Source organism: Chiloscyllium plagiosum, chromosome 30 (assembly GCF_004010195.1).
Source record: "Chiloscyllium plagiosum isolate BGI_BamShark_2017 chromosome 30, ASM401019v2, whole genome shotgun sequence".
NCBI classification, from domain to species: Eukaryota; Metazoa; Chordata; class Chondrichthyes; order Orectolobiformes; family Hemiscylliidae; genus Chiloscyllium; species Chiloscyllium plagiosum.
Genome location: NC_057739.1, coordinates 39,440,165 through 39,456,933, shown reverse-complemented (window position 1 = coordinate 39,456,933; position 16,769 = coordinate 39,440,165). Strand labels below are relative to the sequence as shown.

At 45.4% G+C, this 16,769-nt stretch overlaps 1 protein-coding gene across 11 annotated transcripts in view; it reads right to left on the bottom strand.

Annotated features, from left to right (window-relative positions):
* LOC122564941 (dynamin-1) overlaps positions 1-16,769 on the bottom strand; it is a 243,150-nt gene that overhangs the window by 117,397 nt on the left and 108,984 nt on the right. For all 11 annotated transcript variants that reach the window (XM_043720440.1, XM_043720447.1, XM_043720444.1 and 8 more), the window contains exon 11: positions 4,840-4,926. In XM_043720440.1, coding sequence (XP_043576375.1) covers positions 4,840-4,926 — 87 coding nt within the window. The remainder of the gene's footprint in view (positions 1-4,839; positions 4,927-16,769) is intronic.

Below are 16,769 nucleotides of genomic sequence, written 5' to 3'. Positions count from 1 at the left end.
AGGTCTTTGGACTCTTCCATCGTCAGACCACAGCGAAACGACGGTTGGATGAAGAACGCCTCATCTTCCGGCTAGGAACTCTCCAACCACAAGGGATGAACTCGGGTTTCACCAGTTTCCTCATTTCCCCTCTCCCCAGCCTGTCTCAGTCAAATCCATCAAATTCAGCACCGCCTTCCTAACCTGCAATCTTCTTCCCGACCTCTCCGCCCCCACCCCAGTCTGACCTATCACCCTCACTTTGACCTCTTTCCACCTATCACATTTCTGACGCCCCTCCCCCAAGTCCCTCCTCCCTACCTTTTATCTTAGCCTGCTGGACAAACTTTCCCCATTCCTGAAGAAGGGCTTATGCCCGAAACGTCGATTCTCCTGTTCCCTGGATGCTGCCTGACCTGCTGCGCTTTTCCAGCAACACATTTCCAGCTCTAATGCTCCTTATTGTGTCAGTCTAGGTCACGGTTACCCTGAGGTAGGATACTCACACAAAGTCTTCAGCAGAAGTTACGCTCAATCTTGATGTACGGGAATGTTTATTATATAAAATAAAGAACAGCTAGAAATCTGAAAACAAAGCAGAAATTGCTGGAGAAACTCAGCAGGTCTGGCACTATCTGCAGACAGAGAAAACAAAGTTAACGTTCCAAGTCCAGTGACCTTTCACCAGAACGGTTCTGAGAGTCCAAAGGCCACTGGTTGTAGATTCGGGCTGCATGCCAGAAGGAGAAGAGAGGACGCGAGGAGAACCCTTTTTTTACACAGAGGATAGTGGGGGTCTAGAATTGGCTGCCTGAGTTGATGGTGGAGGCAGAGTCTTGAAACTCTTCTTAGAAGTACCTGGGTCTGCATCTTATGTGCTGTCAAACGGCAGAAAGATGGGATTAGAAAGGGCGCCTGGGTCAGCATGGATAAGATGGGCCGTATGCCCCCTTTTTGCTGTGTCATTTGTATCGGCCTATTTCCAACATCTGGAGTCTTTTGCTTTTATTTGACTCCTCCGAGGAACAGTTCTTTAAAGAAAAAAAATTCTATTTAAAAGATGTTCTGTTCAGAGATATTATTATGCACCTCTGGAGCAGGTGGGACAGGAATTTGGACCTAATGACCCAAAGGTATGGATACTACCACTGCGCCAAAACAGCCACAGAACAGCCAATTATTAACTTGTTAAAAACTTTTTTTAACCAGTTATTTACGTACTGATGAGTGGAATTTGACAATTAGATATTAATTGTCTTTATTTTATTCATTTACAGGGATAGAAGCATCACTGGCTAGGCCAGCATTTATTGCCCGATCCTGAATTATCCAGGGGGCAGTTAAGAGTCAACCACATTGCTGTGGGTCTGGAGTCACACGTAGGCCAGACCAGGTAAGGTAAGCAGTTTCCTTCCCAAGCAGACATTAGTTAACCAGATGAACTTTTACCAACAATCAATTCATGGCCATCATGAGATCCTTAATTCCAAATATTGATTGAATTCAAATTCCACGATCTGCTGTAACAGGATTTGAACCCAGGTCCCCAGAACGTTATCTGGGTCACTGGATTAACAGTCAGGTGAGAATACCACTAGGCCGTCATCTCCACTGCCAATCAGCTTTATTATTAGGACTGTGGCTGAGGGTGGCGGCCATATTGGCTCATTGGAAGTTTTGGGAGAAAGTGAGGACTGCAGATGCTGGAGTACCAGAGTTGAAATAGGTGGTGCTGGAAAAACAAAGCAGGCCAGGCAGCATCCGAGGAGCAGGAGAATCGACGTTTCGGGCATAAGCCCTTCTAAAACACAACAGGCCAGGCAGCATCCAAGGTGCAGGAGAATCGACGTTTTAGGCATAAGCCCTTCTTTTTGAAGGGCTTATGCCCGAAATGTCGATTCTCCTGCTCCTCGGATGCTGCCTGGCCCGCTGTGTTTTTCGAGCACCACATTTCTCATTGGAATTTTTGGCCAAGATCCCACTTCGTCACATGATGTTGGTTGTTTCTGTCAGCTTCCACTGGGCTGATCAACTCAGACACGAGTGTAACTCCCCAGAACGTTGTGGCCCTCTGGGAGGGAAGATGAAGTGTTACATTTTTAACTGGAGTGCAACATGTGTCGACTTTTGTCGACTGCTACCTGAAAAGGTCAGGGGAAAGCAGAACTTTTATGAAGAAATTTAGACAAATATCTGCGGGGTGTGGGGAGGAATTATCTGCACCCTATTCATTTCAGAAAGAAGCATTTTCAGAAGGTGTGAGACTGTCAAAAGTCTGTACAAATCAATTTTTTTTCACTGCTTCTTAAAACCTGCTTTGGTTTAAAAATAAGTTTTTTTTCCATGGGTATGAGTATTTTTATACAACTCTGATAATTCCAAAAATAAAAGGAACACACGGTACAGACAACAGAAAAGGTCAGAGGAGGGTGGGAGTACAACCAACTGGATAGATCTTGCAATGTGCTAGCAAAGCACAATGGGCTGAGTGGCTTCCACTGACACTGCTTCATGCCACAGTTCCATGATGTCAGTTTGTGTATATGCTTTCTGGTCTTTTTCTTTGTCCTGAAGAGATCAGTTCCTCCAATGCTCATAGAAATCCTGCAACCGCTGTTCAAAGGGCATCATATGGTTTCTTTATTGCTGTGTTTTACGCCAAAACAAATACTTTGATGCACATAGACTTGACAAGAAGCTTCTCACACAAAGTTGGAAATGTATGAGAGCTCTCCAACAGGAAATGTTCCACTCGCAACCCAGTTGGAAACACTAAAAGAATTATATTTATTTTTAAAATTCATTCACAAGGCATTGTCATCACTGGCCAGGTAAGTATTTGTTGACTATCCCATTACTACATTGAGGGCAGTTAAGAGTCAACCACATTGCTGTGGGTCTGGAGTCACATGTAGGCCAGACCAGGCAAGGACTGCAGATTTGCTTCCCTAAAAGAAGGATATTAGTGAGCCAGATTTTATGACTTGATTTGCTATTGTCACAGGTACCTCAGTACAGTGAAAAGTTTTGTTTCACGTGCAGTACAGGCAAATCATACCATACGAAGATCATAAGGTGGCAAAACGGAGTGAGGAGAACAAAGTTACAGCGCGAAAGAAGTTACGCAAAAAGCAAGATCAACGTTAGATTTGAAATTTGAGAGGTCCATTCGGCAGTCTAGTAACAGCAGGGGAAGAAGCTGTTCTTGAACTGTTGGTATGTGTATTTAAGCTTTTATATCGTGTGCCTGACACAAATGCTTTGAAGAGATGACAATTATGACAATTAACAGTGGTTACATGGTGACTATTAGCTGGCTCTTCATTCCAGATTTTATTAGGCTCAACGTTCACCACCTACCCGAATACAACAGGAGGAAGGTTATGCTGTAACTATACACAATGTTAGTTAGGTCACAGCTCAAGCATTATAAGCAGTTCTGGTCTCCACACAATAGCAAGGATGTGATTGCACTAGAGAGGGTGCGGAAGGGATTGAGCAGGATGCCCCTGGGCTGGGGTGATTCAGCCATGAAGAGAGACCAGACAGGCTGGGGATGTTTCCCTTCGCGTGGAGGAAGTTGGGGAGGATCTGATTGAGTTTGCAAAGTGCTGAGGAACATGGAGAGTAATAGGAAAAAAACCTTTCTTCCTTGTAGAGGGGTCACTAACCAGGGGCCACACTTTAAGGTGGGAGGTTTAGAGAAGAGTTGAGGAAAAAAACATTTCACCCAGAGGGTGGCGGGAATGTGGGACTCAGCGACTGAAGGAATGATAGAGACAGGAACACTGACTTTCTTACACCGTGCAATCTCGCGGTGTAAGAAAATCGCGAAATAGCCATACCATTTAAACAAATGGGGCCAGAAATGTGTTACTGTATAGCCAATAGAGATAAGGAAAGTTCATGTTCTACAAATAACAGCCTAAATTCTACAATCGCGTTGAAGCCAGTTCGTATTGAAGAAATACATGTTACACCAAAATCGACTGCACTTGAAACCTCATAGCATTAAAGGTTACGGAGAAAGTGTTGGAAAATGCACTGAGAATAGATAGATGTTTGATCATTCGTTACTGAGACCTGAGCCCCAGTATCCTGGCCCATTAAGGCTTTTGCCCAAAACGTCGATTTTTCTGCTCCTCGGATGCTGCTTGACCTGCTGTGCTTTTCCAGCCCCACTCTAATCTAGACCCCATTCCAAAACAAAGGCAAGTGCTATGGACTAGGCCAGGCCACTCAAAACATTCTTAAGCAGGCAGCCCAGACAATAACTTTGCAATTTGTTTCGGTAAGTGTACAGTGAAAGTTACCCAGAGTAAGATAGCTAGGTTGACTATCAGGTTTTAAAACAGACAAAAATGTATTCACAAAATTACAGAATGAAACACAAAGAACAGCACAAAGAATATCTACAGAACCCAGTCTATCCAAACTAGACTTAATTATGCTGTTCCGAAGGTGCACCACAGTCCCAATACACAAACCCCAAAAACATAGTGTAAAACCGAAACAGAGCCTTACAGGTCAAAGTTAGAAGAGCAGGAGGAGAAAGAGTTTATCAGCCTTTCTTCATGCAGTCCACTGCTGAACTGATTCTCACTTAACATCAGTTTTCAGGACTCCCCACTCCCCTTTCATTATACAAGTCACTTCTAAAACATGACCACTTTGGCCTGAAGTCTCATCTGCTTACACAGAAACAAAAGGCCCCTCAAAATTCTTTTTCATCTCTGTACCAAACTAGCCATCTCAGAGCCGGGAGCTGATTTACGACCCTTCTGAAGAAAAACCAAGGACATAGTATCCTTGAGAAAAGGTTTATGACACAAGCCACTCTGGCCATTCCCGATTCCATACCTGTTCTTTGGTCCTGCCCTCACGATCTCGGATATGAGTGGTCACAATTCGGTCCATTTCCTCCCGTAAGTGAGGATACTGGCCCAACTGTAAGAAAGAACAGGGCAGAGAAGTGGAAAACAGGCCATACCATCAGCCCCCCAAGCAATGTACAGCATCTAACATGGAGCTCACTGCAACACAGTACAGCAGCGAACTGACCAGGATAATCAGTCAGTCTAGACTCTGCTGACAGTTTTGGGGTTACAGCAGAGTGGAAGTTAAACACCGCCCTTATCAAATTCAACGGCTTTTTGACAAAAATCAAATTGAGAAACTGAATAGGGATTGCTTCAATTCAAAGTTTCAGTACAACGAAGTCAATTCCATGGATGGACGCATTAAAAACATTGCAGATTTCGTAAATGCTGTTCTCCCCACATTGCCAATTTGCTGGAGCTTTCTAAGTACAGAAAGTGGCCAGGGCACAGTCACAGTGCCACAAGGCAGCTGGGCAATGAGCCAACTTGCACCAATCGCATTGGGACGGAGCCAGGGACACCTCCAAGCTTGGAGTGGCTAAAAAAGAGGGTTTTCCTCCTGTCTGACCACCTCTCTGGCTGCACAGGGGCAGGGATGGGGATTAGGATGAACCATCCATTCGGAATCTTCGCAGATCCATTCACGTGGAGCTTCGGAGAATGGACGATAAGGAAGAAAAAAACAAAATGCATGTTGAAATCTGTTTGAAGAGGATCTGGAATGTTCATACTCTATTTTCCAAATGAGCCTGTACCATCCCTGAAGTCAGTATAACCGTGAATTTGAACCAAACTCTAATTCCTTTGCATATTATGCAGCAATTGTATCTTTGCTAATGCAGTACTGTAGAGCAACATGAACTCCAAGTATTTTCCATTGGTTGCAATCCCATAACAAACCCACAAACAGACTCACACAATACCAACATGCAAGCAGACAGCCATGCAAGCTACAGAGAATAACACTCGGGGAATAAATAGGAGTGGAACAGGTTAGTATACAAGGTGGATAAATGACAACAAATAGGCGATTGAGATACATTTTAAAAAGGCAATGTTGGCCTTACAAGTAATATTAACTTGGGCCTGGAGTAATAATTAAAATGTGCTTCCCAAACATCCCCCCTCTTTTTGGAATTCAATGGATTGAGTAAGATTGCAGAATTAAATAGTTTCCCTCTGTTGCATCCACTGACTGTTCGAAGGAACAGCTGTGGAGGTGAGGTATGGGCAGGCAAGTCGCAAAGCTGGGCTCCCCTACACTGCTCTTTGCTGACAATTGCCGGCCTTCTCTTTACACCGGTCCCATCTCTTATTTAACGCCAATTTGTCTTTGGTTTCCTCCAGCCCTCCTCACCACCCTTCCTTCAGGTGCAACAGCAGAGTTGGGGAGGACAGCCAGCAGGCCATCACACTCACCCATTTAATAAAAAAAAACAAATCACCCTGATTCAAGGTACAGGACAGATAAGAAATTCTGCCCGAGCCCGACATCCTACAAAGGAATGAAACAATATCAAATCATCTGGAACATCTCATTCTTAGTCAGGAATTAGAATGAGGCAATCAGTCCCATCCCATTCACTTCAAAATCCATGCCTGGCATTTTGGCTCCCCAATAAACATCCAAAACAATTGGGACTATGTTGCTCAGTTGGCTGGACAGCTAGCTTGTAACACCAACAATACAGGTTCAAATCCCACACCCAGATAAATGACTCTCCTTCTCAATCTCTCCTCTCACCTGACTCTTGGCTTAAACCACCACTAAATTCTCTCTAATGAGAGAATTGTACTTTTCACTTTTGTTCCAAAGGTGGATGCTGTCAAGGGAGGGACCGAACAGAGATCTTTTGGAATGAGGAGAGTGTTCCAGAATAGGTTTAGTCGATGGTTTTGATCAAGGGAGACTATCCAACTGTCCACCGTCCACGTACTCAATTCATACCAGCTTCAAATGTAACCGTCCCACTTCCCTTTCTTACCAGTATGTACCTAATTATTAATAAAGCGAAGGATTAACTGCCTGGGATTTGTGCCTTCAGGCAAACCACCAACATTTAGCAAAGCAATTATTGCAGTCCTAAAAGTGCTGGATGAAGTTGAACGAGAAATTAAAAATAATGAGGGAACATCATTTGACAATCCCTTGCTGACACTTTAATGGCATCATTAGAACATCTGAAACAAAAAGGGTTAACAATGTCAATGAAAAGAGGGAGATATTAGAAGTCATCTTGCCATACCTCCCATAATAACGTCCAGCTTTCAATTCTTTCATTAAGGGTAGGGTTGCGTTAGTATTTTCATATGATCCCACATTAAAATATGGAAGCTTTTAAGTGGATTGTTTCCAAACTGGCAGGGAAATGTAAACTTATTTTTTAAAAGATCTGTCAAGAGCCTCGCTGTCATAGTAAAAGGCTGTTATTTACTTTCTCCAAGTTTGGCCACATTCTTGGTGTCAACAGGAAATAGCAGAAATACACAGGAAGCTGTGCAGCCTCTGAGAGAGAGAGGAATAGTGCGTCTGTCTCATCATTTAGCTGACGTCCAGTTGGTCATGCACTTGCTCCCCCATCTGGAACAGAAGGTTAAACTGAGGCTGACCCTCCAGCACAGGCCTGAGGGAGTGCTGCAGTGTTGGAGACACTGTCTGTCAGGTGACTGAGACCCCCCTCCCCCATGACCATGACCTTGACAAAGGATCCCTTGGGAGAAGGTTTCCGCTAAATATTTTCTGCTCAAACAACGTCTCCAAAAAATTAGACGAGATCCAATCACTCCGGTCTTATCAGAGATTGCAATGCACAAAATGGCTACCCTCTTTCCCTGCGTGTAATACTGACCACACTTTGCAAACACTTCGCTGGGACATGACAAAAAGTGCTTATACAAATGCATGTTCTTTCACAGAAAACTAACTTTTCAAAAAATGCAATCTTCCGTGGGACGTGGGCATCACTGGCCAGACCCACAATTGTTGGCCATCCCTAACTGCCCTTGAACTGAGTGGCTTGGTAGGTCATTTCAGGGGCAGTTACCGAGGTTCTCTGGACCAGGAGTCACACGTAGACCAGACCTGATAAGAATGGTGGATTTCCTTCTCTAAAAAGGCAAGCTTTTAACTGTCGTGATTGTAATGAAGTCAGCCAGGTGGACCTCATAGAATATGAGTTCCTTGATTGGGGCTGTTAATCTGGTCCAATCAGGGAGTCCTGGCTGACAGATATAAATAGGAGCGTTTATGTTAGAGCCCGGGTATCTCTGGAAAAGGAGCACGCGGTGTCCACCGACACCCTGGAGCTGTTCAGGGAGAGGTGGGCGCCGCAGGGAGTGGAGTGCATTATTTTCCCCTCCAACTTTATTTTGATTTAGTCCCTGCTGTTAATCTGGTCCAATCAGGGAGTCCTGGCTGACAGATATAAATAGGAGCGTTTATGTTAGAGCCCGGGTATCTCTGGAAAAGGAGCACGCGGTGTCCACCGACACTCTGGAGCTGTTCAGGGAGAGGTGGGCGCCGCAGGGAGTGGAGTGCATTATTTCCCCCTCCAACTTTATTTTGATTTAATCCCTGCCCTCCCCTTCACTGTTTGATCACACAGTATTGCCCTTTGATGTGAAGGGCACTGCTTGTCACTGGCCACTAAGGTGTTTCCTTTCTTCCTGGTGATGCAAATTTGAATAAAGGTTTGTGCACCTTGTGTCTTTTACTGTGTCTCGCACCTGCACACACACAACATGGGTGCTGGGGATAAATCTAAGCACTACTGCAGTTAGGCGGTAGTGTGGGGGTTTAAAAAAAAAGAAAAAATAAATAAATAGGAGTGGAGGAGGTTCTGTTCATTCTAGGATCTGGCTCTGAGGAAGCTGGGTCAGTGTCCTGTACTATGCATGCATAAACAAAGGGTGACTTGGTAATGGGAAACCAGCCTCTGTGAAGTTAGTTCAGAATGACGAGCAATGGTTTATGTTCATCATTACTGAGACTAGGGCTCAGTCAGCAATACAGAGTGACACTATCAGCACAGGTTCAATTTCTGCTCTGGCTGAGGTGACCCTCAGGTTAAACAACACCACCACTTATTCCTCTCTAATGAGCAATCAGCCCTATGGTCTGGTAAGACTACAGTGACTTAACCTTTTACTTCCTGAGACCAGCCTTCAATCCCAGACTTTTCAATCAATTGAGTTTGAATTTCACCGGCTGGTATTGTAGGATTCCAACTTGTGTCCACAGGACATTAACCTGAGCTGCTAGATGAGCTATCCAGTGGCATAACCACCAGGCCACCTTACAGAAAGCATTAACATGACAGACAAGTAAATTATTAAGAAGCAATAGGGGAGCTCCAGAAATCAAACCAATGGTTGTTTGTGATATGAGGGTGAACATTTGGTTCATATGACACTTGTTACTGTCATGGTAACCAACTTGAAATCAATCATAAACCACTCATATTAAAGCAGGGAAATGTGTTGCAGTTCATAAGTTTAACATCAGCAACAGGTTACTGCAGGATTTCACAAGGAGGTCAGAAGTCACATGCTGTGCTAAATTGTCCATAGTGTTCAGGGTAAATGTAGGGGAATGGGTCTGGGTAGGTTACTCTTCGGAGGGTCAGTGTGGACTTGTTCAGCCAAAGGGCCTGTTTCCATACTGCAGGGAATCTAATCTAATCTAATCATGACACCAGTTTATAGTCCAACAGGTTGAATTTTCACCTGAAGGAGGAGCAGTGCTCCGAAAGCTTGTGGTTTCAAATAAACCCTTTGGACTATAACCTGGTGACGTGTGACTTCAGACTTTGTCCACCCTAGTCTGACACCAGCACCTCCCATAGTCCAAAGATGTGTAGGTCAGGTGGATTGGCCATGCTAAATTGCCCATAGTATTACATGCATTAGTCAGAGGGAAATGGGTCTGGGTGGGTTACTCTTTGGAGGGTCGGTGTGGACTTGCTGGACCAAAGGGCCTGTTTCCACACTGTAGGGAATCTAATCTAATCATTCACAAGGAGGGTTCACCGGCAGTCTAGCCCATGCCATTCTTTAGGTTGTGTTCAGTCTGTGTAGAGATTGTCCTGCACTGACCATGTCCACCCTTTATGAAGTTAAGAATCACACAGCATCAGGTTATAGACCAACTGGTTTATTTGGAAGCACTAGTGTTCAAAGTGGTGCTCCTTTGTCAGGTAGCTAGCACCAAAAGCTAGTGCCTCCAAATAAACCTGTTGGACTATAACCTGGTGATTTGTGATTTTTAACTTTGTCCACCCCAGTCCAACACCAGCTCCCTTTGTGGAGAAGAGACAGGCCAGAGTGCTCACCTCTTTCCATTTCAGAGGCTGATGGATTGCTGTGGCTTTGTTTTCACATTTACCAACCTTCAATGGCTTTCTTGTTAACCTGGTAAAAGTTTGAGGGGTGTCCCTGTTCCCCAACGCCCACCTTCAATGTTACATTTTAATGTCTAATGTCTACTGATTGTAATGAGGTCAGCCAGATGGATCTCAGGGAATCTGAGTTCCCTGATTGGGGCTGGTTCAATAAGGGAGCCCTGGCTGTCTGAAAAGAACTGGAGTGTCAGAGGTTCTATTCACTCTGAGAGCTGGCTCTGAGGGAGCTGGATCAGTGTCAAGGACTCTCCCCCTGTAAATAAAGGGTGACTTGGTGATGGGACACCGACCTCTGTGCAATTATTTCAGTGGCAGAGTGAAAAGCACACTCCTAGAGAAATTCACTGGCAACAGTTGGGGTAAACATTTCTGACATCATGCCGTTACTTGGGAAACGTGATGCATTCAATCATACTGTTGAAGGCTGGGCCCAGTATGTGCAAAGACTGTGTTATTCTTTTTCAGGCAAATGACACTGGGGCAGATGAAATGCAACAAGCAATTCTCCTTACAGCTTGTGGACTGATTTTTGATAAGATTTGTAGCTCAGGTTGATGATATGTATGTAAGTTAGCTCACTGAGCTGGAAGGTTTGTTTTCAGACATTTCATCACCATACTAGGTAATATCATCAGTGAGAGTCTCCGGTGAAGTGCTGGTGATATATCCCACCTCTGTACTTATAGGTCTTGGTTTCTTAAGGTTGTAAGTTAGCTCACTGAGCTGGAAGGTTTGTTTTCAGATGTTTCATCACCATACTAGGTAACATCATCAGTGAGAGTCTCCGGTGAAGTGCTGGTGATATGTCCCGCCTCTGTACTTATAGGTCTTGGTTTCTTAAGGTGGGTGAGTTCTTTTTTTCGAGGGAAGTTAGACAGGATTTAAATCGATGTGCTTATTGGTGGAGTTCTGGTTAGAATGCCATGCCTCTAAGAATTCTCGTGAGTGTCTTTGTTTCACCTGTCCTGGGACGTGTGTGTTGTCCCAGTCAAAATGGTGCCCTTCTTTGTCTGTATGTATCAAAACTATTGATGGTGAGTCATGTCTTTTGGTGTCCAATTGGTGTTCATATATCCTGGTGGTAATCAAAGGTGCCCTAGTTCCCAGGTCAGTACCGGAGCTTAGGTCTTTCCCTAGGCTGGTGAATTCTTATGGAAATGTTCATACATAACCCGGCCTCCATCCTGGCACCTTGGCATCAACTCCAAACAGGGATCAGCCTTAGAAATGGGCACATAGCCAAGACATAGCTTTCAGGGAAGTGAAGAAACAGCTAGCATATTCTAAGGTATGAGCACACTATGATCCCAAGTGAGATCTGGTATTGACAAGCAATGCCTCCCCATTGGCACAGGGTAGCATTAGGTCGTTGGTGGCCCAATGAGGATTGCCCAATAGCATATGCATCCAAGACTTTGGCTAATGCAGAGCATACAAATGCTCATATTGAGTACGAATGATTGGAGGTTATATTTAGAGTCAGGAAGTTCCACCAATACCTTTACAGATGTAAATTTGTAATAATAACAAGCCACAAACTCCTAATAGGTCTACTTAAAGAGGACAAGGCAGTGCCGCCCATATCTTCAGGCTGAATTCTGCAGTGGGCTGGAATACTAAATGCATATAATTACAGGTTGGGACACCGTCTGGGAGTCCAAGTAGCAAATGTGGGTGCATTGAGCTGTCTCCCGCTGGCAGATACACCATCAGTGGTACTGCCACTGGAAGAGTCCGTAATGGTTTTAAATTTTCTACACACAGATACAGATACAGCTGACTATCAAACGTTTGGTGCAGGGAGATCATGTTCTGGCAAAACTGAAATAGCTGGTGGTGAAGAGGCAAACCAAAGAGCCGTCACATGCAGAAGTGAAACCTTTTTGGAACTGGAGAGACCAGATCACAGTAGAAGACGGCATATTATTATGGGGAGGAAGAGTAATTATCCTGAGCAAAGTTCGCTGCCAGGTACTGGCTAAACTCCACCAGGGCCATCCAGGGGCTTCCAAAATGAAAATGAAGATGTTGGTGAGAAGTTACGTCTGGTGGCCAGTATTGGATGCAGACATACCGGTGTTGGTGGGGCAGTGCCCGGAGTGCCACTAAGGACAAAGATTACCAGTTCAAAATACGTACAACACAGATGGCCTCCTTCTTCAAGGACCGCAATTTCCCCCCCGACGTGGTCGACGGTGCCCTCCACCGCATCTCCTCCACTTCCCGCTCCTCCGCCCTTGAGCCCTGCCCCTCCAACCGCCACCAGGACAGAACCCCACTGGTCCTCACCTACCACCCCACCAATCTCCATGTACAGCGCATCATCCGCCATCACTTCCGCCACCTCCAAACAGACCTGTAGTGGGAGGGGGAGTTGAAATGCTGTGCTACATGTTGGTTGGGTTGGTTCGTCCGGGTGGCCCAGAGGTGCTCTCTGAATCGCTCCGCAAGTAGGCGGCCTGTCTCCCCAATATAGAGGAGGCCACACCGGTTGCAGCGGATGCAGTAGATGATGTGGGTGGAGGTGCAGGTGAATCTGTGGCGGGTATGGAAGTTTCCTTTGGGGCCTTGGAGGGAAGTGAGGGGGGAGGTGTGGGCGCAAGTGTTGCACCTCCTGCGGTTGCAAGGGAAGGTGCCGGGAGTGGAGGTTGGGTCGGTGGGGGGTGTGGATCTGACAAGGCAGTTGTCTCAGCCGGATCCCTCCAGCCTGGCACCGCCTTCCTGACCTGCAGTCTTCTTGTTGACCTCTCCGCCTCCATCCTACTCCGACCTATCACCCTCACCTTGACCTCTTTCCACCTATCACATTTCCAACTCCTCTCCTCCAAGTCCCTCCTCCCTACCTTTTATCTTCTCCTGCTGAACACTCTCTGCTCATTCCTGAAGAAGGGCCTGTGCCCGAAACGTCGAATCTCCTGTTCCCTGGATGCTGCCTGACCTGCTGTGCTGTTCCAGCAATAAAGTTTCAACAAAGATTACCACCAATGGCTTCCCACATTTGTGGGAGTGGCCGGGTAAACCCGATACTTGGTTACAAGTCCTTTCATGGACTCGATGTTCTTCATCATTGTGGACACCTACTCAAAGTGGCTGGATGTGCAGAGTTCATTCATCAAACACAGGGGCAATGACAGAAAAACTGTCACACCTTTTGCAATACATGGCCTTCCAGAAACGTCAGTCACAGATAATGGGCCACCGATTACCAGCAGGGACTTTGGGTATTTCCTAAAGTCAAATGGTATTTGTTGTACAAGGACAGCTCCATATCATCCATCATCCAATGGCCTGGCAGAAAGAGCAGTCCAAATTTTGGCAGGAGGCTTAAAAAACAGCCTACAGCTTCACTGGATACTAAATTGTCCCAGTTCTTGTTGGATTATAGGACCAGCCCTCACACAACTATAGGGATAGCACCAGCAGAGTTGCTAATGGGGAGAAGACTCTGCGCCAGGTTAAATCTGACATTCCTGGATCTGGGGTGAGGGTGGAACAGCATCAGGAACACCAACGCTGGACACAAGACTCTGCCAAGCAAGCAAGACAGTTTACTTCAGAGGATGACAGGAACCATGGGAATGGCCCTGCATGGGTAAGAGGCATGGTCAATGCCGGGTCAGGTCCAGTGGCGTGGGAAGTTTGGGTTGGTGTGACGGTCCTGTCCAAACACGCGGACTAAATTAAAGCTGCAGACACACAAAGTGGTGCGGGAGCAAAACGTGCTCGGCTCCTCGACAGCCTTTCCGACTGTTCTGGAACCCATGGGTTCTCCCTTGCCATCAGCGTTGAAGATACCTCGGAATCGGAGATGGACCCGGTGGATGTTACTGTCTCAACACCTTTGCCACCTGAAAAGAGAAATTTCTTCCGGGACACTCCAGGGGCAAGAGATAAGGTACTGTGTGTTACACACCAACCGTAGCAGAGACAGAGCTGGAGAAATCTGACCCGGTGCTAAACTGCCCCAGGGGGAGCTACAACAAAAAAAAAGCCTCTGTCCTCACGCTCAGAGAGGGAGGGCTGCAGTGATTGTATCGAGGTCAGCCAGGTGGACCTCATAGAATATGAGTTCCCTGACTGAGGCTGTTATCCTGGTCCAATCAGGGAGCCTTGGCTGACAGAGAGAAATAGGAATGTCAGGGGTTCTGCTCACTCTGAGGGAGTTGGATCAGTGTCAAGGATTCTCCAGGTGGATATAAAGGGCGACTTGGTGTCAGGATACCGGCCGCTGTGGAATTATTTCAGAATGAACTACAAATCCACTTGTGTACTCTTCCTGGATTCATCTAACTCTCTGTTCAACCAGCCAAAACAAATCCTTCTCCAATTCCCAATCCCACACCTTACATGTCTGCTCAGGCAACTGCTAAATTTGACATAAACCAATTCTCAAAAATTCCTGTCAAATTACTAACGTTTCTCCAAAATTAATTCCCAAACACTGTGCCTCAAATAAATAACGGGATTCAGACAGGTGGCTGTTTTTGACACAGCCCCGATGGGCCAAAGCGCTTTTTGCTGTGGTATAGGTGTCTGTGACTCTGTCACACTAACTCAGTTACACCCCTTTTTCTTTGATGCTGGTTACTCACATTATTATGATTTTGCGAACGGGAGTAAAGTAAAGAGATCTTTATTTTTAAAGATTAGCAATGACTATACCCTCCTCATTCACGGGTAGAACCAGCCCCTACGCTGTTCCAGACGTTCAGTACAGCTTGGTTTCCAGTAGAATGTACTGAAACCTATTGCCTCATTTATGAAAAGGTTACAAAGAACAAAACACGTGAGGCTGAACTTTCACATGTAACATCTTCCCCACTTTGATCACTTCAATCGAACACTGAATCTTCCGAAAATGCTCACAATGAGATTTTGTTTTGAAATGGGCAGTATATAGAATCCGACTTTTTCTGCTAATTAAGGCCTTTTGGTACCAACCAAAGAGCAGGACACAGTTCCATCCCAGATGGAGCATCATGGCTTCCCGTTAGATAGAAGTTGTCATCTAACTTGATCCTTAAAGTTTTTTTCAAGAAATCCCCACAGCTTCTTCTCAACATGGCTAGGACAGAACTGTAAATTAACATAGTCCTGACACCTGAGCAATTGTATTTTTGCATTCAATGCTAATGGTCAGACACTAGTAATCTCGCACTGAGTAACTCACCTCCTGACTCCCCAAAGTCTGCCCACCATCGACAAGGCACAAGTCAAGAGCTTGAGCAAATACCCCCCACTTGTCTGGATGGGTGCAGCTCCAACAATACTCAAGAAGCTTGACACCATCCAGGACAAAACTTGATTGCAACCACATCCATAAACATTCACTCCCTCCACTACAACAGAAGTGTGTACTATCGACAAGATGCACTGCGGAAATTCACCAAAGATTTTTAGGCAGTATTTTGTAAACCCACAAATGCTACCATCTCGATGGACAAGAGCAGCAGATACATGGGAACACTAACCCCTGCAAGTTCCCCTCCAATTCACACACCATCCTGCCTTGGAAATATGTTGCCATTCCTTCAGTATTGCTGGGTCAAAATCCTGAAATTCCCTCCATAATGGCACTGTGGGTCAACACACAGTAAATAGACTGCAACAGCTCACCCCGACCTTCTCAACAGGCAACGAGAGACAGGCAATAAATACTGACCCAGCCAGCAACACCCACATCCAATGAAAGTATTCCAAAAAAAGGCATGAATTTACTCAACTCTTAACTGAAGAGAATATTATAGTTTAAAATAGTGATGCCAATGATCCATGCCATGATCGAACATCAACGTCATAATTAAGAACAGATTGGTCAATGTAGTGTTGACAAATCATGCAGTCCGAGGATGAGAGACTTATTTGGTAAAACCCATTGGCAATGGTCAGTGAAGTTCTAAAGAAGGCCAATATTTCCTTTCCAAAGTCACACCAGCCTTTTGCTGAGGAAAGAGGCAGGAATGTGAGTGATGAGACTTCAGCTTGTCTGAGCGCAGTACTGAACAAAACAACACCAGGGTTGTTTTGTTTTAATCTAGACGGTAAAGCTATAACTCAAAGATAACCAAACAAAAGCCCTGGCTAATGCCCTGCTTGTTCTGGATTAGTGGTGCTGGAAGAGCACAGCAATTCAGGCAGCATCCGAGGACAGGCAAAATCGACGTTTCGGGCAAAAGCCCTTCATCAGGAATGAAGGGCTTTTGCCCGAAACGTCGATTTTGCCTGTCCTCGGATGCTGCCTGAATTGCTGTGCTCTTCCAGCACCACTGATCCAGAATCTGGTTTCCAGCATCTGCAGTCATTGTTTTTACCCCTCTAATGCCCTGCTTGGACTAGAGTGCTTTCTCATAAGCTGTCAGCTTTGAGGCCACACTGATAACCTCCTGATTGCCATGAATGGACCTCATGCTTTTCACTAGAGCACAGTGATGTATCGAATCCAGTCAGATCAAGCAACGCACAGACAGCGGAAGGAGATTATTCAACCCCTATAAACCTTTCCCCCAATCAG